Genomic DNA, 22,852 nt, shown 5'->3' on the forward strand with positions numbered 1-22,852 from the left:
ATTTTAATAAACTCTGATGTAATATGAAAGACCACTTTTGTGCATAGAATTTTGCTTTCTTTTTACCAAAATTCCTCACACTTCACAGTATGGTGTTTTTAGCAGCTCTGCTATCACCTCCCTCTAGGAATACCCCTACTATACCCCTACTATGAAGGAGTGAAAGGCTGTTTGTCCCTAAATAGCTCTTTCCTACCTTCTTTTTATGATTTCACATATCTCCTTTTACAAAGAATCTGCTTCTCTCGCCCGATCCAGTCTGATGAATAATTTCTGTGCTGCTTAGCTGTCTGAATATGATCAAGATTAGAAGTACAATAGCCAGGGAAAGCCAGATAACTAGTACGTATCTAACTTGAATATACTTTGTGCCAGAAGAAAATGTGTGTGGGCTTTATGTTTTCATTGTACCAGGTGAGCTCTCTTCTGCTCATAGCTCATACTAGGGAAAACAGAGGCAATATGCTCAATGTGTGAGTAGGAATAGGCTTCCCGGGCCTACACCGGTGAATTGGTGTAACTGTATTTCGTGCTGCATTGAGGGTGAATCTCAGGCCAAGTCTGACATAAAAGAATAACATCTTAACTAATGAAAGTTATTGCCTGGGTCTGCAGCAGGGCAATATCAATGTAGTTGGCACATATGATAGGCATTCACTGACATTGATGAAGTAGAACAAACATCGGCTTGAGGTCATAGGAATGGAGTTCAAGCTTCTGGTGTTAGAAATTACTAGTTAAGTGACTCCAGACTATCAACATCTCTGGCCTAAAATTTCCTCATCAGTAAAACTGGAGTAATAATGACAATTCCCAATCGGGCTGTTGTGTGAATCAATTGAAATAACTCTCTTAAGTTCTATAAACATTTATTGAGTATACCTTAATATACCAGACACTCTGGCATCATGCCAAGAATAAAACCATGAATAAGTCAAGGTTTTTGCCCTTGAGAAGCTAAAAGTCAAACAGGGAAAACAGGAGTGAGCAAATAATTTCAATAAAATGTGGTAAATATATCGCTAACTGAATCACAAAGTATTACAAGAACACAGAAGATGGGCAGTCTATCAATTAGGATGACTTCTGCAGCAGCTGAAACACACTCTGATAGAGACTGGCTTTAACAGCAAGGAAATGCATTGTTTTACAGAACAGCCAGTGCTCAGACTGTTGATTCAGGAGCTCAACAATGTCTTCCAGATCCCAGAGTATCTTTCCATCTCCGTCCTACTGTACACAGTACTGCCTTCATCCTGAATCCACATATTCTGGAGCACGGCAGCAATTAAAACAACACCCATCTTTGTTCAAGTCCCTCTTCTCACATCTCGTTGTTCTGAACAGATTTAACCCTACACATTTCTGAACCAATCACCTACCAAGGAAATGGAATTATCGTAAGTGGTTGTGACAAATAATCCAGGGCAGGGGGTAACTTGAGACTCTAGTCCAGCGTGAAATAGTCAGGGCGGGAGTGGAGGAGAATCTTCCTGAAGGACACCAATCCAAGTTTGTTTGTTTGTTTTGAGATAGGGTCTCGCTCTATGGCCCTGGCTAGAGTGCAGGGGCATTATCATAGCTCACTGCAACCTCAAACTCCTGGGCTTAAGCTATCCTCCTGTTTCAGCCTTCCAAGTAACTAGGACTATAGGTGCACACCACCACATTTGGCTAATTTTTCCATTTTTTGTAGAGATTGAGTCTTGCTATGTTGCCCAGGATGGTCTTGAACTCCTGCCACCAAACAATCCTCCCACCTCGGCCTCCCAAAGTGCTAGGATTACAGGCGTGACAATTCAAGTTTTTAAAGGATGAGTAAGAATTAGTCAAAGGAAGAAGAGGAGGATGAGCATCTGAGGCAGGGGAACATGATCTTGACTATGGAAGTAAATTATCAAAGAGGTAACAGAGGCAGAGGGAGCACTTATTGTGAGCTATGGATTTTCTAGGTGCTTGTTGGTTGAAATCTACTTATGAAGTAAGAGAAATATCATAGTCATAAGATATCCCTGAATTAACATTCAACTCATGTTTTTCCTTTAGTTAATGTTTCTTTGAAATAAAATATGTGATTTATTTAAGGAAAAAATTAATTTCTACTTCTTAGATATCTTCCCATAGAAGATTATACACTTCTTTAAGCATAGCAGACATTCAACTCAGTAAGTATGGAATGAACAGCAGAGCACAAAGTGTTACACACTATGAATTCTTAATTTTGATTCATTAAGCAGTTAAGGTATATGTATATATTACTTCAATTTAGTAATTCAAAAAGCATTTGATTACAAGATTAAGTAAAATTTTCTTCTAATTGATTTCTCATGGGATGGATGGGCCTCAAGGAGAGTTTTATTTTATCCTATTTTCCTAAAAACACTCCAATAGGTACAGCATGGGTAAGCTTCTGACTGTATTGCTCATCTAGTTATATTGGCCATCTTCACAGTGAAGATTACTCCTTCACACTGGAAATGAGTTTTAATCTGTGTTCTTTGCTTTTCCTATGTCTATATAGAGGGAAAACTGGTAGATGCTGTGACAAGAGACATCAGCCAAAGGTCATACGAAACAGCCAACTACTACTTTAAAATACTTTTCAGAATAAAAAAACCAAAATTCTATCCTTGTGACTACTGCTATAACTAATCTCTGTTATTGACATTGGAGTGTAACACACAATGGAATGGGGAAACTTAGAGCACATCCCCGGGAGAGGGAGTTGAAAGTAACGGCAGGGTGAAAATCTCACATTAATTCCCGCTGAAAGGTTAGGTGGACCATTAAATCATATGAACTACATTTTGAAGTATTTGTACAATCTATGACTCATTTTACTTCTTGAATTATGTGGAATGCCTAAAATGAACTTCAGAGGAGATAGAAAAGGAAGACAGCCTTCCTATGAGAGACACAGGCGCATTCAGGAAGCAATTTACTCTCAGCTATTTCTAAATATTAAAACCTGGAAAAATCAGACTATATTTAGTCTGACTGAAATACTGGTGGGGTAGTGATGGGAATACAGTCATTTATTTAGGAACCTTTTAAAAGAGAAAAAAAGAGGAAAGCTATCTTGTAATGTCTAGGTATGCAGCAGGGTGGAAAGAGGAAGTAATTCAAAATACAATACCTGTTTATCAACAGTCAACATACAGTAAATATATTTAAAGCCGCATTGCAGTTCCTTTCTCTTTAGCATTTAAATTGATTCACCAGTTTACATCTACTCTCCACCTTCCCATCAAACATGGATGGGGAAACTCTGATTAGAATGAGTCTCTATTTTTCTCTTTTGGTCTCCCTCATTGCCAAACATTATTAGAGTTTCATCTTTAATTTCACTGCAAGACAGCTAAATGAAAGGGAATGAGGAACTTGGCTACAGGAACTTTCTAATTTAATCTCCTTTGCAGTCGGATTCCTGTAGCGTGAATAGCACAGCTTGATCTTATTGGCACTTTCAACTGCAATGTCAGGTTCATTTCAAAATTTAATACAACATATTTGTCATCACCATACCTCCTTCAGTAAGGACATTGATACCAAACTGCTACCTGTCGGTGGTCTGAAAAAGACAGCTTGCTGAAAAGGAAAATTCTCTCCTCTAAACCTAAATAACTCATCTCACATATTATGTGTCTTCTGTTTCTGCAAGAGAACACTATTGCTTTCCACTATTTGATCTTTTAGTAATCCATCTAGGTAAAATAAAGAAATAAAGGAATATTTACTCACTGCTGCTTGCTCCTAGAAATTCAGTAATATATTTTATGGATTTCAAGAATAACTTCTCCATCAGGAAACAAGAAAAAAATCAGCACCCATGCCACTCTTGATTCTAATTGTAAGGCATGCGTTGCACTGTTCTAGCCCAGTCCTGCCCCTGCTGGAGCTGACATTGTGAGGTTGTCCATCTGCTCTCGATGGCCTAGAACAGTGTTTCTCGCAAAGTCCAGTCCCTCCACCAGGACCATCAGCATTACCCGGAAACTTGTCAGAAATATACATTCTTGAGCTCCATCCCACACTTACTGGATCAGAAATTCTAGAGCGAGAGCCAGAAATGTGTGTTTTCACAAGGCCTCCAGGTGATGCTAATGCCCAATAATTTTAGAACCACAGATCTAGAACAAATGAGATAGAGCTACATGTTCCCCCAACACTTCAGACCCAATTCACCTACACTGATAATCACCTTAACAACCCAAAGAGGTCTATTTCTCTTGTTCTTCAGAGACCTTCTGATACACTCTGGAGTCCCCTACAAAATGAAAATATGAATAACCTAGTCCTCTCCCAGAGAGTCGTAAATGACTCAATTGCTAAAAAACAAGACTCAAGATGAAGGTGTACTTTACCTAGATTGCCTAATAGGAAATAAATGAGATTCAATCACATTTTTTTATGTTTTCATAGGGAGGACAGAATCAGTATATTGAAGCCCTTTCGATATGGCCTACTAATTAATAAATAGTGAGAGTTGTTCAAAACATTGAATGAGCTCTCATGAATGACTCTATCATTTCTTCCTTGGAAGGAGATTCTTTAAAAATTGTAATCAATATGGTATGACTTGAATTGGATCTTGTATCGCCTACAAGACAGGATCAACTAAACACCTTTCCAACCATCCTTGTCTTAGTTTGAGCTGCATCAAAATGAAACTCTGTGATAAAGATTCTTGGACACGTAATGCCAGGGAACCAGTAAAAGACTTGGGAAGTGAGACAGGAAAGTGAGGAGGCTGATAAAAGGGGTTTAATCAAATACATTATCACCAGGAGAAGTGGAGCTTCATTTCACTAGGAGAGTAGGAAACAGCATCAAACTTATATCCCAAGGTTATTCCAATTGAGAAGCAAGAAGGTGGGTATGTTTACACCTATTCTCAATCATTGATTGAAAGCTGCTCCTTGGGATTGTTAATTCCCTAGCAAGGTTGTAGTGGCCAGAGAAATTCCTCAGTCAAAGAGATACAGGTGATGTCAGTTGGAATCTCATGCTAATGCACACAGAAGTTGTAAATGGCTGAGGGAATCTGGGCAGGAAACAGCAGTGCATGCTATTATACAATCCACTAAGTCTATTCCAAAGGCCATTTCTCTGAATCTGCACTACCAATATAAATGCATGTCCATGTTAATTCTCCCCTTGTCTGATCTCTCTGAAAAGTTGGAAAGATGTTGGCAAGACAAGATTCCCATCCTTTATGAAAAGGTAAGTGTTTTTTTTTCCTACTCAAAATAGAAATAAATTAAAAATTGATAGTGTAAGAAAAAAATTATACTTTCTTTAAAAAAAAACAATTAGTATTATCCTTTCCAAAATTCACATCTTAATAAACTGCATACTTATTTCAACCAAGATCAAAACTTTTAGAAAATCTGCATTTGAATTTTATTTCAGAGCCTCTGGTATCCTCGGTGGTGGCTCTAATTTTGTGTCTTTAATAGGTTGATTCACTGTAGGAATATAGTTATGTGGAAGAGAAATATGTGAAGAATAATCTGTTCCTCTTTCTTCCCCAAATATGAGAAAATACATATTGTGCTGAAATAGCATTTATTAATATAAAGTCTTATAAGAGGAAGAAAATATATACAGAGAAGAAGTCAAGCAACACTTGTTAACAACACGAGACACAGCATAATCGAAAGGTTTAGAAAATAAACACAAAAGGGGTTCTATTTAGAATTCTGGTGAATCACAAAAGATTCCAATAAATAATTTTTATTTCAATGGAGTTTGACATTATTCTCACAGGTAAGGCAAAGAACATTTTTTGAGATCTAAAAATAAACAATACAAAACTTCCAACTCCAATCATAGATTTAAAAATATTAAAATAATGTTTAATCCAACTCAGGTAAGTGATTATTCTAGCACACTTTCCACCAATTGAAGCTCTCCTTAAAAAGGTACTTATGTTGTTAGAACTTACAAGTACATGTCATTTTAGCCAAGATTAAAGGTAACATTCTTGGATTGTTCAAGGTTAATGATGCAAGACAAGTACTCCTAGAAATATACCCTTGAAATGAAAAGCAAAGTCACCTTAATGATGGGAAATCATTCCTCATGCTGTGCAAATATATACACCACTTAAGAAAATATTTGCATCGAAAATGTCTAGTGCAACTGTGAAAATAAGAAACCTTGTATGGCCTGTAATCCTAGCACTCTGGGAGGCCGAGGCGGGCGGATCGTTTGAGCTCAGGAGTTCAAAACCAGCCTGAGCAAGAGCGAGACCCCGTCTCTACTAAAAATAGAAAGAAATTAATCGGACAACTAAAAATATATAGAAAAAATTAGCCGGGCATGGTGGCGCATGCCTGTAGTCCCAGCTGCTCGGGAGGCTGAAGGCAGAAGAATCGCTTGAGCCCAGGAGTTTGAGGTTGCTGTGAGCTAGGCTGACGCCACGGCACTCACTCTAGCCAGGGCAACAGAGTGAGACTCTGTCTCAAAAAAAAAAAAAAAAAGAAACCCTGTATGCAAGAGGGTGTTTGTGGCAACACCAGAGAACTCTAATTCCACTATCTACATGTGAACTTTGCTCTTCCCAATCTATTACACTTTTCACCAGTGTGGGTATTTGCTTTCTATAAGTACAAGATCTGTGCTGCATTCTCTCTGAATGAAGATGTTTGCTGAAATAGATAAACACTTTTTTTCTCCAAGATAGCCTATTGGGCAAATAAAAGGGCAAAGCACGTGGTGAGTGCTGGGGGTCTGACTGCTCCAGCAGGAAGATGGGTGTTAATCCAATGACCCTGCCCATTTTGCATTATGGACACATGAAAGATGATACATAGTGGTCACTCGCCATCCACTGGGATCACTGTCCACTGCCCCAGCACTATTATGGGGGCTTTCCCAACCTGCTCCATGAAGGTATCACATAGTGGTAAACCTTCATCAATTGCCGGTGAAACCTGGCAACAATGAACCACTTACATGTTTGAAAATCAAAGTTTAACGTACAATGAACAAACCTGATAATCTAAAGGAAAAATATGTTTGGCTCAAATTTTTGATTCACTCTCCATTTACATTTCAAATGCCTCCTTTGAAATGAGGAAACCTGCCTGCCAATGGGACAGGTGTTCAGTTAATGTGTATTGACCCACACAATGATGAGATGTTGTACAGAGGAGAGAAATCAAAGCTGACACCAATCAGAGACTTGAAAATCAGATTCCAAATCAGAATACTCATTCATATAATCTATTATGCAATTTTTCTCCTCAAAATAAATATCACTGACTAACACGTTGTTTGCTATAATCACAGGCCTGAGTGAAAAATAGTAGCTTCCGTGAGACTGATAAAACAGTATCACTAATAAATCAAAGTAGAGAGTAGAACAAAGCAGAGAAAGCTATAGAAATTCGTAGATGACTACTTGGATCTTAGGTAGTCAAAATAGATCACATGCTTAAACTAATCAATGAGGTTTAGGCATATCAAAAATTGCTATTTCCAGTTACTTTCTGACTTCAATATGACATAGATTATGTATTTTTGAAGTTTCCAAGATAACGGTCCAAACAAACTTCTAGGAGAGAGAGATATGTCTCCCTAAAAGCAAGAGAACACCCAACAAGACACTGTCAAGTCTACGGAATCCTGATCAGGTTATATAGAAACCTCTTGGCTCCACAATCTGAATGGAGCATGATATTTTACAGGGTTGCTAAATGATCCTTTCTAATACACCTGTATGTGGGATATCTGGAGTGAGTCAATATGGAAAATCCTAAAAATGGTAGACAAAGCAAGTCACCCTTTCAAATTATAGTAGGCCTCAAATATGATTGGATTTAATATGAGGGTTTTTTTTAAAATCAAAAATAAGATATTTTGTTTGGTCTTATCTATTTAATTCTAAATAAAGGGCCTATGAAACAATTAATAAACTCAGAGTGATGAAGAAAAAAAAAAAACTATTGAATGTTCCAAGAAAAAAGATCACAGGGGAGTATGTCTCAAAACTTTCTTTCTCCAGGCATTATAATGAGAGTCAACAGAACTGTCGATTTCTGTAGCCATGGAAAGACCCTGATAACTTCAACAGGAACACTTCTCTGCCAAACCTGCATTATCAATCACACAGAATCACACAGAAGCTCAATCTCACAAAGTGCAACCAGACCACATTTTCACTTTCTCACTGGACAAATGTCTGTTGCAGCCATTATGAGGACAATATCCTGTACTAACAACTGTGGCTGCTGCCCAACACACAATCCGGGGGACATCCAGGTATTTAACTACCACAGAGACTTCACGGAGCTGATACGGACAAGTATTAATTCTTCTCTCCACAGAAGTCGACAATGTAAGTAAATACCTGAAAAGTAGTCATTTCATGGTAATGAGCAATAAAGCTTTAAAACTGCTATAAAATGCTAAAGTTGATACTTCTACAATTATTGCACAAAGCACGGCATATACTGTGAAAGAAGTTTCTAGCCCAATGAACATACTATATCATGACAACCCTCCAATACCTGCTATGAGATGACAGAGCATGATAGTCATTTCTCACTGGGTTCTAACTGCACAAATGATCTTCCTGCTTTCTCAGCTGCAGGTTGGGAGGAAGAAGTTCTTATGGTTATCCTAATCCCCATTATTATTTTCATTTTGTAAAAGAATGCTCTTTGCACAATTTCCTCAGGACAAGGTATAATAATAAATGTGAAATATAAGTGAAATAAGTTTTTAGATTGTTTTAAATGGTTATGTACCAGGTACTTCACTAATCACTTTTATATAGCTCATTTAACTCTCACAGTCTTGAGAGTGAGAGGTAGATTTTACTACCTTACTTGACAGCTGAAGGAAAGGATGCTTCCAAGTTAATTTTTTTAAAATTTTCTTTGTAATTACATATTATTAAGGGGGTTATTTGATTACATAGCTCTCTGCAAACAAGAAATTACAAAACTTCTTGACATCAGGGACAGTATCTCTTTCTTCCCAGTATATTATTCCCACTCAGCCTTTTTTTTTATTTCAAAGTATTAAGGGGGTACACATGGTTTTAGTTACATGGATCTCTCTTCTAATGCTTGAGTCATGGCTATAAGAGTGCCCATCACCCAAACAGTGATCATTATTCCCATTAAATAGGTTTTTGCCCCTCCCCTTCTCCCCCTCCTGCTTGATTTCCACTAAGTTTTACATTCCTCTGTGCACATGTGTGCTCATCAGTTAGGTCAAATTCTAGAGGAAATTCTGTAGGAAAGACTCTTCAAGATATCAGCCTACACAAAGAATTTATACTAAGACCCCAATGGCAATCACAGCAACAACAAAAATAAATAAATGGGATTTGATTAAACTAAAAAGCTTCACACAGCCAAGGAAACGATCAACAGAGCAAATATACAACCTACACAATAGGAGAAAATATCTGCAAGCTATACTTCTAATAAAGAACTAATACTCAGAATCTACAAAGAACTCAACAAATCATTAAGAAAAAAAAAACCCATGACAAAGTGGGAAAAACACATGAACAGAGCTTTTTAAAAGAAGATAGAAAAATGTCCAATAAACATGAAAAAATGGTCAACTAATCATCAGGGAAACGCAAATTAAAACCACAATGAGATATCACCTACCCGTTAGAACGGCTTTTATAAAAAAGTCCAAAACAAAAGACATTGGCGTGGATGCAGAGAGAAAGGAAGACCTATACGCTATTGGTGGGACTGCAAATAATTACAACCTCTATGGAAAATAGCATGGAGATCCCTCAAAGAACTAAACCTACCATTCTATCCAACAATCCCACTACAGGGTATCTACCCAAAGGAAAAAAAAGTCATTTTATCAAAAAGACACCTGCACTCAATGTTTATTGCAGCACAAGTCACAACTGCAAAGATTTGGAATCAACCCAAGTGCCCATCAAACCATGAGTGGATTAACAAAATGTGGTATATGTATACCATGGAGTACTACTCAGTCATAAAAAGGATGTATTAATAATGCCTTTTGCAAGAATTTGGATGGATATGGAGACCATTATCCTAAGTGAAGTATCCTAAGAATGGAAAAACAAACACCACATGTACTTGCTATTAAACTGGAACCAAGTTAATTAAGTTTCCTGAGATCATCTAGCAAGTGAGTAGCAGAGTTGAAATTCCAAGCTGTCTAACCCTAGATCTCACGTTTTTAAACCTCTGTACTTCACTTCTTGCACCACACTCAACACAGAACACTTCTGTGACCAGATGTGCAGGTTTTTCCTCATACCAAGCAATTCTCCAACACGATGTGGATGTCCTACAGTTTAACTCAATTTTCACAATGTCTGGAGTTAATATCAGATCCCATAGTTTAAGGGCTCCATTCCACAAGAATGCCCCTCACTTCAGATGCCAATCACAAACCCCAGATTGTCTGCTGTGCTTCAGACCCATGGATATAAACTGGGGTTCCTAGGATACCCTATTCGGGTTCCATAATTTGCTAGGACATCTAACAAACTCAGGGAAACACTTGACTTTTGTTTACTGGTTTATTATAAAGAAAAATACAAAGAAGACAGATGAACAGCCAGAGGAAGAGAAGCATAGGGTGAGGTATGGGGGGTGAGGGACAGAGCTGCCATGCCCTTTCTGGGGCATTCCACCTCCAGATACCTCCACATATTCACCAACCAAAAAGCTCTCTGAACCCCATAGTTCAGTGATTTTTATGAAAGCTTCATCACGTAGGCATGTCCAATTATTAACTCAATCTCCAACCTCTCTCTTCTTTTCACAGAATGAGAGGTAGGGCTGAAATTCCTGAGCTTCTAATCATGGCTTGGCCTTTCTGGTGACCAATCCCCATATGGGAGCCCACCAAGAGCTGCCTCATTAGAAGAAAACATGCTTCTATCACCCAGGAAATTCTACGGGATTTAGGAGCTGTGTCAGGAAGCAGAATCAAAGACCAAATATTAGAACAAAAGATTCTCCTAGCAATTCTATAGCTCAGGAAATTACAAGGGTTTTAGGAGCTCTGGCCAGGAACCAGGGACAAAGATCAAAATAAATATTTCTTATTATAAATCACAGTATCACACAAAGAAAAGTAATACAAAACTGATCTCTGTTACTAAATTGCGCATATATTATCACAGTTCAAAAATCATTTGTTAATATTAGAAGTAGCCACTATTAGAATTTTTAAATATCTGCTGTAGCTAATACAAGCTGTCATTGCCCTCTGATTAAACAGCTACCTGGTTTCTAGAGGTAACCAGTTGTATCATTTGATAAAATGCATATATGCCTAATTATGGTAGTAATTAAAAAGAAAAAAGAAAGGAAGAAATGAAGGAAGGAGGAAGGGAGGGAGAGGGAGACAGGAAGAAAAAGGAAGGAAATACTTTGCTGTATGCCAGCCCTGCGTGGATGCTGTTATCCATTCTGAACTCGCTTTGTAATTTCCTTCTGTTCAATGGATTACTTAGCTGCATAAGTCAAAACATTCATCCCACATACCAAGAGCATTATAAATGGGGCTTCTCATTCCAAAACTGATTAATAGATACACTCTATATTCTTCTAAGGGACTGAATTTTTTTTAAACTCCAGGATAAAGGTTTTATATGGCACTTTTCTCATTTCCACGTGACTTACATATATTTTCTAAATAGCCCTTCATTTCAAACAACCATTATACTAGATGTTTGGTCATCGAGGAAAGACATCATTGTTAGTTTCGTAAATCTTGACAACGTACGTATAAAATGGTTCTTTCGAAATGTTGCTGTTATGTCTAGAGCTGATACTAGTCCAATGTTATATAAATGAAAAGATAATAGTTTTTTTTTTTTATTTAACTTGGATGGAGTTGCAGCCCTAGAATCTTCACAAGGTAGTATTTGTTTATAGTATATGAAGGCACATTATATATTGACCCAAACTTGTTTTGTATTGATAAATTGAAGACTCTCCAGGAGATTTGTTTTCTATTTGTCTTGAGAAATTCAAATGTCCTGAGAAATCTCTAGGTTGCCTGTATCACATTCAGGCATAATCAAATAGCGTTATTCTGTTATGGAGTGTGTGGCCCCACATTAAGTCATGGCGATCTTCTTTCAGCAATGTGTCACTTGACTTAAACATAAATATTCCAGGATAGGAAGGGCTGTGCTTCTCTCCCTCGTGACAATGACCACTTAGAGATAGGCAATATGCTATTTGGCTACTGTCACTCAACACCTCTAGTGTGTCACTGGGTCATACCTCGGTCATCCTGGCAGATGGCCTTCAGGATGCGATGTCCCAGGCCACATTTTCCATGATCTGGGATACAGATCCCTTCTGATGCCAGCCATCGGTAGCATATTGGATCCTCACAAGGAACTGACTCCACCAAATGAGGGCAATGCCCCGCAGGGCCCGTGGATTCCATGAGGACATGGCGCTGCCGTGTTCTAAATCCTAAAGGGAAAGAGAACAAGAGTTTCACAGGATTTCATTCTTGGCCACTAAAGAAAAAGAAGTAGCAGCTAGGTAAGAGATGAAAGTTTTATTTGAGTATGAATTGCTCTAAAGCATATATTATTTTGATGTGTTTTATTTTATGTGAAGTGGAGGGATAAGAAGTAGAAAAGAAAAAAGAAAATGGAAAAAATGAGGGCAGGAAATCTGTCTTCCAAGAGTTTATAACCTAGGGTTTAGAGGCCAAACATAATTAAATGGAATAGTAAGTTGTATAAGTCCAACGGTATCAATAAACCAGTAAAAATAAATGAAGACCCACAGAAATGGCCTAAGCATAGATAAGTCGGAATTTTCCTTTTGCTGTTGTTTTTGACATTCTTGTTTCACTGTACTAAGTTGAAAGTACATCTACACTTCGGTAGATCCCTGGTGCCTGACAGATCACAGCTTCCTACTCTGAGATTGCCCTCCATCACTTCAGTGACACTTACACATCAGTCTGCCTGTAAAGATAATATCTCTTTGGGCTTCATTCTCCACCCTGGCTAGACATGAGTCCCTAGTCTGTTATTTAATTAAAAATATATTTACTGTGGGACTAAAGCCCCAAAGTCCCACCAGCCAGAGACCATAACAAGCACATAAACGGGTCTTACATGCTATGGGCCTACAGAGTCACAAACTCAAATGAACAGGAGTCCAGAAGGTAGACATCCAGGGCAATGGGCCAACCATAGACTGTAGAGCGGCAGGGTCGGTGGTCAAAGGTGGGCTTGCTCTGAAATGCTTGGCTGCTCTTCAGCTTCCACTGACAGTTGCCACGAGAGTATGTGGACCCCCTGTTAACAGACCTTCCAATTTGGTCTGAAAAACAAGAAATCTAAGTTCTGTTTAGCTTTTATATGAAATCTCCCTATTTTTAAATGATAGAAACTCATTTATGTTTCTAAAAAACCAAATGACCTAAAATAGAATGACCGAGAACCAGATTAAACCCTTTAGTCTGGGTTTTCAATTTCTGGCCCTTACACTATATCATTTCTAAAGGCTATGTCTACCTCCTATAGATCTCATATCTTATCTCCCATTGTTTATACTCCAAATGCAATCAACAGATTTATTTCCTTTAAGTCTTTTTTTTTTTTAAATGAAATCAGTATTTTAGCATGGGTAAGATTTTAAGGAATTATTATTCATTTATTCCTTGGGGTAAGTAAAGAAAAGGAGAGACTTCGATAGGAGAATAGAGTGTTCAATTGCCAGAATGAGAGTTCTATACTTACCATCGCTCCCGCAGGAGAGAGAAGAACAAGTTAGGGGACATAAGAGATAATGTCTCTCTCAGTTTTGCCACCAATGATAATGAGACGAAAAGTTACAAACATCAAAGTGAAGCTGGAGAAAGACTGGCTTCTCTTAAGGAGCACAGCCAAGGAGCCTAGGATACAATGGACTCGTGGTTTCAGGACACAAGAGCAAGCTGAGCTTGCTTAGAATAGTATAGGGCTGGGCAAATATTTTATATTAACAGTCCTACATGCTTTATTCATGTTTTCTTGGTCTAGACTAACCCACAGACTCCCTTTAAAATAGACTCTTGGACTCTTAGTTAAGGATCAGTAGTTACCTATAGGAAGGCATCATTCTTCCCAGGGACTGCACTCTCGTGGCATTGGAAATGTTAAGGTCAGGGGCGATTAAAAAAAGAAAGAAAGAAAGAAAGAAAAAGGATGGCTTCAGCCCTGCTTCATACCTCCAAATCTACATCACTAACTAGTCAAAATAAACTTTACAGAAGGGATGCCTCAGATCCCTTTCTGGCCACCTCAGAAGAGAGACGGGGAACATACAGGGCTCTAAACTGCACTTGATGAACACCAAATTACAATGACCTCTGAGCTCTCACTGCCGCACAACTTAAATAGCCTCTGTTGTTACATGTAATATCCGTATGCTGCTTATTTATTGTCTTACGTTTGTGCTTGTTGAGATTTTATCTTTAAGCAAGATGTGACATGGATCCCCATGATTTACATTGTTTGACAGCCCGCTCACAGTTAAGCACAGAAACTTAGCAGTCTTTACCAAGGGATTCTGGGTGTCCCTTACCTGGAGGCTAATGTCATTTAGGGGCGTGCACAGTTTCCCTCCATAAATCAAGTTGCATCCATCTTGCCATAAATCTGTAGATTACATCTCCTCAGTCAATAAATTCTTTCAGTCTTTCATCTGTAGCGCCCTTGTCCTGACTCTAACTAGGATCAAATCATACCACGAGCTCAGCATAAAACAAAAACCTTGGATTCTCTTGCTAGCACTTAACTTTAATCACACATTTGCCTACAATAGGCATCAGGCTTCCTCCAGGTGCTTCTGTTCTGAAAGATATACAACAGCCAAGTCCACGGTGGCTGGGGCCAGCCAACCACTCACCTTCATTTACTGAATTCCATATTAATCAGAGAGTGTAATACCATAAACATTAACCACCATGTGCACATCACTGTCCTGTACTGTGGGAAGCCATGGAAGGAAGGGAAAGCACACATGTCCCCTTCTCAGAGCATATCACCCAGTAAAGGAAAAAGGCACATTCATTAACCAAGCATCTACCTTTACCAAGACCGGGACAGCCACTTTACTTTTACTATGCTAAATTAATAAATCCTCCAAACAATTTTAAAAGTTACTATTCCTATTTTACATATGTGAAAACTAAGATGGCACTTTATTATTTCTCCAAAGGCACATCACTGATTAAATGGATGGATATAAAAATCAGCAGAGGTCTATTGGAGTCATTGCTTCCTCATAAGAAAGGATTAAAGTCAGCTCCTGTGTATGTTGCATTTAAGCTCCACTTTATAAAGTGAACCTGAAAGGTACCACGGATCATCCCCTTAAACTAAAGGTAAACAGAATAGATATTGAAATTTTAGGCACTGAGTAGCAGGAGAGAGTTATAATAATCACTTTCTGACCATAGATTCAATTCACCTTTAGTGAATTGAAGGATTCTGCAAGGATTCTTTTTTTTCCCCCATGACCCAGGAAGTATGGTTTAATGTATAATTCTATTGCAGACAATTAGCAAAGAGCAAATAGTGGGTTGGGGAGAAAAAAGGAAAAAGAGCAGATGGCAGAAGAGGGGTCAGTGTTTTTTAATTGAATCCATGGAAAAATTAAAGGAGTCTCGGGAGGATACATCCAGGGCTGAGAACAGTGTTTCTGCAATGTCAGTGAATGGAAGCGTCCATATGGGCTTCCACAGAGCTATCCACAGGCAACGCTGTGTCTTTATGCCAGTTCCATTGGGATGGACTTAAGGAATATCCAGCAGGTTAAGAGAAAATGACAGGAGCTTATTCCAGCTTAAGCATCCCATTTGCTCTTCCTCTCTGGTGGCCTTGGACATTGAGTAACAACTCTGGGTCAAAGAACCTGAGCAGATTGAAACTTTGATTCCAACTCTTTAGAAATCAACAACCATTCCTGCAGGGGGAGCATATTGTGGTATCGTTATTAGTTCACAGCCTGCTATGAATACAGGAAATAAAAAGACATACTGATGAGGTGACATCAGCATGAGAACTCCCCATGCTCAGAATGAGAAGTAGGCAGAACTCCCTACTTGCCCTAAAACACACAGACATGGAAAAAAAAGAAAAAGAAAAAAAAGTATGTTTTCAAATACATATTATCATCACTAAAGGAAAATGATTTTGTAGACTTCTCATGAAACATGGAGCCTATCTAGCAGGCAAAGTTGGAAAATGGAAATCTTCCCTGTTATCATGTAATATCAAAAACATGTCAGTATTTTAGCATGTTATCTAAATTAATTTAAGAATAGGAAAAGACTGTCTTCAAAAAATAGTTATGGTTCTCAGTTTCAAAATGTCTTTTTGTATGGAAATTTTTAGGAACTTAGGTGCTATGATTGAAGAGGATACTGTATCGGAAGAGGGAAGGAATCCTTGAAGTCCTACCAGGTAAGCAGTCAGCTATTGTGATACATGGGGAAGACTGCATCATATTCCTCCTTAGAACAACTTATGTGGGCAAGGTTGCTTTTCTAAAATATGTCCGAAAGGGACAGCATGGCACAGAAATGTATGTCTATGTATCAAGAAGAATTTTTCAAAAATGCATCACATCTATAGGTAGAGTTTGTCTATCGGCATTTTTTTAGGCTAGTTCTCTTTCATAGATCTCTAATTATAACTCTCTGGGAGTTTCTCAAAGATAAAGGAAAAATGATAAAACCTGATCCAATTTACATTCCTCTGAAAGGCATCCCAGCTTCACCTGACAAGTGCAAACCTGCCCAGCACCGTTCGCCTGTCTGGCTGTCACCAATGCGATGGAAGGGTGCGAGGGCTGTGTGCACTGCCTGATTTTCTGATGTACTCTGAGTAGCTGACAGCCACAAACCTTAGATGATTCCTGATTGAAGAGTTTCTAAATATAAAAGTCATGTGAAGACAATTTCCATAATAACTAATTTCTTCTACTGGATAATAAAACATTTCCTACTTTCTCATTATTTTCTACTATTTTTTTGTATGTTAACAAAGGAAACGTACCAAAGTAATAACATGATAACTGGGAAGGACTAGTGAGGAGAAAAAAGGAATTATCTCCAAATTTCCACATTTATATTTTGCTGTTGTTTGCTTATTTTCCCCCCAATCCTTCACTTTTCTTCATGTGTGTATGTATGTGTGTGTGTGTGTGTGTGTGTGTGTGTGTGTGTGTGTGTATTTTAAAGAGTATGAGATATCTAGAAAAGCATAAATTTCCTAGATTTCTGCTAGTGGGTTCAGTGCATTTGAGAGCAGGGAATTCAAACGTGAGAATAAACACCCCTGCTTACATACAGAATTTTGCAATGCTTAATGCACTTGCCTGTGTACCCCAGCCTCCGTGGAATCCTAAACTACATTTAGTTTGCACCAGTCAGTGACTCTGGTGGAACCCACGGTAGGATCATGGGACAGGAGCCAAGAATGAGGGGATCTCAGACCTCACGCTCACAAGTTAGTGGAAATAACAAGATTACTTATCATCATCACAACACGCTTGGCCTCCTTGTAGGCACAGAATCATTTCCCTAGAGGGAAAACTCTACTCTTAATTCCTCCCAAGAGGGATTATAGGCAGGTGGTCCTGACAGGTATTAGCAAGACCTTAAACACCCAAATTCTCTCTGCTCCTGGGAAGCGTTTATAAAATAGCAAACTCCCAGACCTGAATAGCAATCATGGAAGCTTACTTTAACTCCTGTCTGTGACTACTTGTTGTGGAGAGTGGGACTTTTAGCCTTAGTGTGGTCCCTATAAAACAGAGGCTAATTCTCATCAATCTGAGCATGCCCCAAAACTCTATGGGAAGCTGTGGGCACGCTACCACCTTCAAGTAAGAGGTTCTACTGCCTCCACCCTTTCCTTGGGCCCCATAGGCTGAGCTTCCCTTTGAAAAATTGTTGTCAGGAGCAAAACACTCCCCTTCCCTGTTATCTGGTGCTCTTAAGTGTTTCTTGGCACAACCTCCCTCCCTCCCACAACTCCGACAACAACTGCAGTCTCCTTTCCCACTTCTTTGATGGAGATGAACTGGCACTAAGATGCATCTGACACCCAACTCCTGATCTCCTACATCAGCTCAATGATTTGCTCTCAAGGGTAATGGTTCACACTGGCTAGGGTGGTACACAGGGCTGGACTGCACCTTGGTCCAAACTTCTTTAGGTCCATGGAGGAAATGAACTAAAGGAAGCCTAGAGTCTGGAGGCACATTGAACCGAGCCAGAAAACCTTGTCCTGGCACAGGCTTCACCACTACTAAATCACTGTGGGGGTTTACACAAGTAACTTTACTTCTTTACACTTTTGGCATTTTATGAAATGTCGTATCCTTTATTGAGCCTAACTGCTGATGCAAATTTGGGTGGTGCATTGGTTTCCTAAAGCTGCCAAAACATAGTGCCACAAACTGGGCACTTTACAATGTTACTGCCTCACAGTTGTGTAGGCTAGAATCCTGAAATCAAGGTGTTGCCAGGGCCATGCTCCCTGTGAAGGCTTTGGGGAAGGATCAGTTCCAGGTCTCTCTCCCAACTTCTGGTGGTGGCTGGCGATCCTCGGCGTTCCTCGGCTTGTAGGGGTATTTCTAACAATGTCTGCCACCATCTTCATATGGATTTCTCCTTTTGTCTTCTGTGCCTCAGTGTCCTCACAGAGTACTCTCCTTTCTTGGCATGTCTCTGTTCAAATTCTCCCTTTCTTTTAAGGACATCAGTCACCGGAATAGGGCCTATCCTCATCTAGTGTGACTTCTTCACTTAACTACATCTGCAATGACCCTATTTCCAAATAATGTCACATTCACAGGTACCAGGGTTAGGATTTGAATGCATCTTTTGGTGGATACAATAAACCCTCAACATGTGGTGTGTAATGAATGATGGACCAAGGTGTATTTGCAAGAGTTGACTTATACCATAGAGGAATAGGGGCCAATGAGGAGAAAGTCTGGGGCAAATGGAGGAGCAGAATGTTGTGAGTTTCCCAGCTGAGTTCCATGGGCTGGTTCTGAGTTATATGGAAAAGGAAGACTGAACAAAAACTTAAAGGAGCAGTTTTTCACATGAGTTTTGTAAAACTTTGGGCTTAATGGACAAAAAGCACAACGCAGAATTAGGAAAAGGAGCATTCTCTGAATTGCTGTAGAAAACCTTTGGCTCAGAACAAAGAGGACAAAGCATTTAATAAACATCCATGTCACAAACATCTGCTAAGTCTTCTCTCACAACTGCTTCTACATTCTTGTAGCACCCCCTTCCCCCAGTCAGAGCTGGTGGTTCAGAGAGGAGCACATGAAACAAAACAGCCAATAAGATTCAATTCCAGGACTCTTTTTGTAACTATTGGGGAAGACATTTCTGTCTACTTTATGTATTGCCTTAAATTGAACTTAATGCAGAGAAAAGTAGAACCAAGAGCTGGAGAGATAGAGAACTGGAAAGGGAGAGAAAGAATTAGAGAAAGAGACTAACATGTTGGCCTTGTTCATACTTTTGGATGTGGTCCTATCTTCCCTTCTGTTTTAGCTGTATGTCACCTATAACCAAAAGTATCCCAAATAATATGAAGCCAACTTGGTCTGGTGTGGGTGCTATGGCTTTAAAGGCAGATGAAGGCAGCACTTCATGCAGCAAAGTTGCGGCAGCCTGGACAGCAACAGCCACAGCCACAATGACTGGGGGAGCCTCCGCCCAACCTCATGTGATTTTCCAGACAGTGGCATAAACAGGAGTGGAACAGGTTGAACATAAGAGGACTGGTTCTAAGAGCATATGAGTCACCCTGAGGGTCTCATAGGCAAGGACAAGCAACTTCCAAGGTCTGATTATACATGTGTGGATCACAAGACTGTGGGTATTAGTTTTAACAGGAACTTATCTGTGTCCATAAACTGAAGAGGCCCCCGGGACGTTCTGGTTACATTGCATAAGAGAATTGCACAGGTGCCACCCCCTCGTCCCCGGTCTCCGCTGACATCCAGATTTCTGATTTAGTAGAAGAATGAAAGTTAGTTTCTTCCTGCCTGAGACTCAACACACATCTTCCTTTCTACCTTAGAACAAGGGTCAGAATAAAAGCCCAGGGACATGGGCGGGTGACCCCGTGTGTGTATATGAGCACTCCGGGGATTACTGAAATGTGGGTTTTCAAATGGATGTGGCATTAAGCTGTGAGCAGAGTGCCGGGCACGACAGCATGGCAGCATCGAGTGCTTGGCCATGTATTCTTTCTCCGCATGCAGTAACTAGGATTATTGCTTGGCAAACACAACCTAGCTTCCAGAATATCCCTGGGTTTCATTCCTCTCAGTAAAGAAAATATTACTTTTTAGCACTGCTATTTAAGGGAACACAACATCAGCAGAAACTAAAGGGTCAATGAAAGAGAAAGCAAGATATCACTGGAAATAAACTTTTGAAGATGAAAATGTGCATTTTCACCACAAACCAAAGAAAACAAGGCCACAGAGGCCTACGAAATTAAACAGGAATAATGAGGCTGAAGATTTTTCTTTAGGCCTCCTGAGGACAACATCAAAAAGTAAACAATATACATAATGCTCCTTGTAAAAATCAAAAATATAACATCAGATGTTAAATGTGGAAATCTACAAATAAATAGGTATGCAACACAGTTGCCTTCTGATGTGATGATAGAAATCATGTCTAATTTCTGCAGTGTAACCATTATATGTAAAAGCACTAAGTTATGCCAAATAGAGTAATAGTCACTTCATCAGCTACGAGGCTAACTGAAAGGCTAATCAAGGTCGAATCCTGTGCTCCACAGGAATGTCCCCAGTTGCCTCCCTAACAAGCGAATACTGTCAGGCTTGAGCTGCTTATCTAAATTTCACAAACAAATATTGTCTTAAGGAGGCTTAATCAGCGACTTAGCAACCAGAATAAATGTTTGTACACTGGAAGTAAACCAAGCACACACAAACAGGGCACTCACCTTTTCTCCCCTGAGGATCGCGGCAGTTTTCGTGGACGCAGGGGCCCCAGGCTGACCAGGCTGATACTATGCAGTCGGTAGAACAAGGGACGTTGCAGAGCTGAGAGGCTGAAGGGGCAGGTCCCATGCACAATGTCTTTTCCACAGGTCTAGAGACTGAAGGACAAAGAGAAAATGGCCCACGTCATCCTGAGCATTGTTTCTGTCTTTATTGGCATCTCTCCTTTGCCCACACCAGCTTTCTGGTTAAAACCACGTATGCAAACAAAATATCAACGCTCCCCACCACGCATTGCGTGGCTCCACGTTATTAGTACTTTGGGTGAGGAAAGGCAAAGAAGACAGAGGCAAAGGGCAGGTACTTGAAATTCCTGCTTCGCAGAGTATTCCCTGGGAATCCAAGAACTGGAAATATCATTGATACAAATTATCTAGAGTTACGACTTTTTTAAAAAAAATTAAATGGCTTTGCGAAGTTTCAAGATGAGTCTATCTCGACTATATAAATGACTAGGTCACTGTGAAAAAATCAAAATCGAACCCCTGAGGTGGAGTGTTTAACATAAGCAATCTACTGCTGTGGCTCCCTGGAGGGGCGGAGCTGGCGGAGACGCAGAAGAAAAATGGTTCTTAGAGTGAGGAGAAAATTCAGGATCTGTGACCACAGAACCGGCCCCTGGAAATCAGTTTCATTAGGGACGCCATCCAGAGGCCCAAGGCTCCTGCTGGGGATGACAAAACTGGTAGCTCCCAACTCTTCCTGGCATGCACCTGCACTCAGAGTGGGGCCAGAGCGGGTCACTTCTGGAGGCAGCAAGTATCTCCCATCGGTGGCATGCACCAAGTGTCCTCTGTGTGCACACCCATTCTGGGCACCACGAGATGACACAGACAAAGGAGAAGACAAAATCCTGACCTTGTGGAGATTACAACATAACAGGAGTTAGGACAGCAATACTTGAAAATGGCACACTCAATGAACAGCCAAACGCATAACTAATTCCTCTTGCACAGAGTGACCCCATATTCAGAAGACTTTGGAGCAATCCAGAGTTTTTGAGCAAATGGTTAAAGTCTAGAAGATATTACCTTAGGGACTAGCTTGTACTATTGTCTAAATATTCCCTATGTATCATTTCCATCCAGTTAAGCAGAATAGAAATGCCTCCCTGGTAGAGACCTGTGTGAGAGGAGGTGAATCATACCATCCACTTTGCTTCCTCAGCCTTGACATATGTGTAAGCGTCAAATCTGGTAATGGTGACAGTCACTCGCAGCTCTGACCAGCAGGACTTTGAACACAAACAAAAACAACTGCAAAATCAAAAAATGCTGTCGTGACAAAGTCATAACCCGTGGGGGAAAAGTGTTTCTAATGAACAATGAGACAGCTTGAGCTGCTTATAGGGGTGAAAGAGAAAAAGAGAGCACGAAGGAAAATAATAATAATGTTTTGTTTTCAATTCATTCTCTTCCAGTTTACCAAAAGGATTTGACCTGTCTTAAAATAGGTAAGGGCAAAGCAAGACTGCCAACATAAATGTTAAATTTTGCAAGCCATGCGGAGGGAGACAGAGAGAGGAAGAGAGGACAGATATTAGGGGAAAGGTCAGGGGTTGCCCAGGGAGGCTGAGGAGAGGTTGTGATATCAAAGATTGTGCTAGAAATGACAAGAGTGGCATGAGGAGCTGGAGTGACCAGAACTGGTGATGTGCATATGAACTGATAAACCATCTGTAAAGAAGTACCTGAGCCATGGGGAGGATTTGTGATTCCCTCCCCAGGAGTAAAGAAGACAAAGTGCACAAGATAGCCATTCCTTGAGCAAAGCATGCATTCACTCCAAAC

At 39.7% G+C, this 22,852-nt stretch overlaps 1 protein-coding gene across 1 annotated transcript in view; it reads right to left on the bottom strand.

Moving 5' to 3' along the window:
* Window positions 1-22,852, bottom strand: part of THSD7B (thrombospondin, type I, domain containing 7B) — a 720,444-nt gene that overhangs the window by 604,863 nt on the left and 92,729 nt on the right. The window contains exons 5-6 of the mRNA XM_012650502.1: window positions 21,005-21,160; window positions 12,261-12,458 (exon numbers count right to left, since the gene is read on the bottom strand). Of these exons, the coding sequence (XP_012505956.1) occupies window positions 12,261-12,458; window positions 21,005-21,160 (354 nt within the window). The remainder of the gene's footprint in view (window positions 1-12,260; window positions 12,459-21,004; window positions 21,161-22,852) is intronic.

This window comes from Propithecus coquereli, unplaced genomic scaffold (genome assembly GCF_000956105.1).
Source record: "Propithecus coquereli isolate 6110/MARCELLA unplaced genomic scaffold, Pcoq_1.0 Scaffold33, whole genome shotgun sequence".
Classification (NCBI taxonomy): Eukaryota; Metazoa; Chordata; class Mammalia; order Primates; family Indriidae; genus Propithecus; species Propithecus coquereli.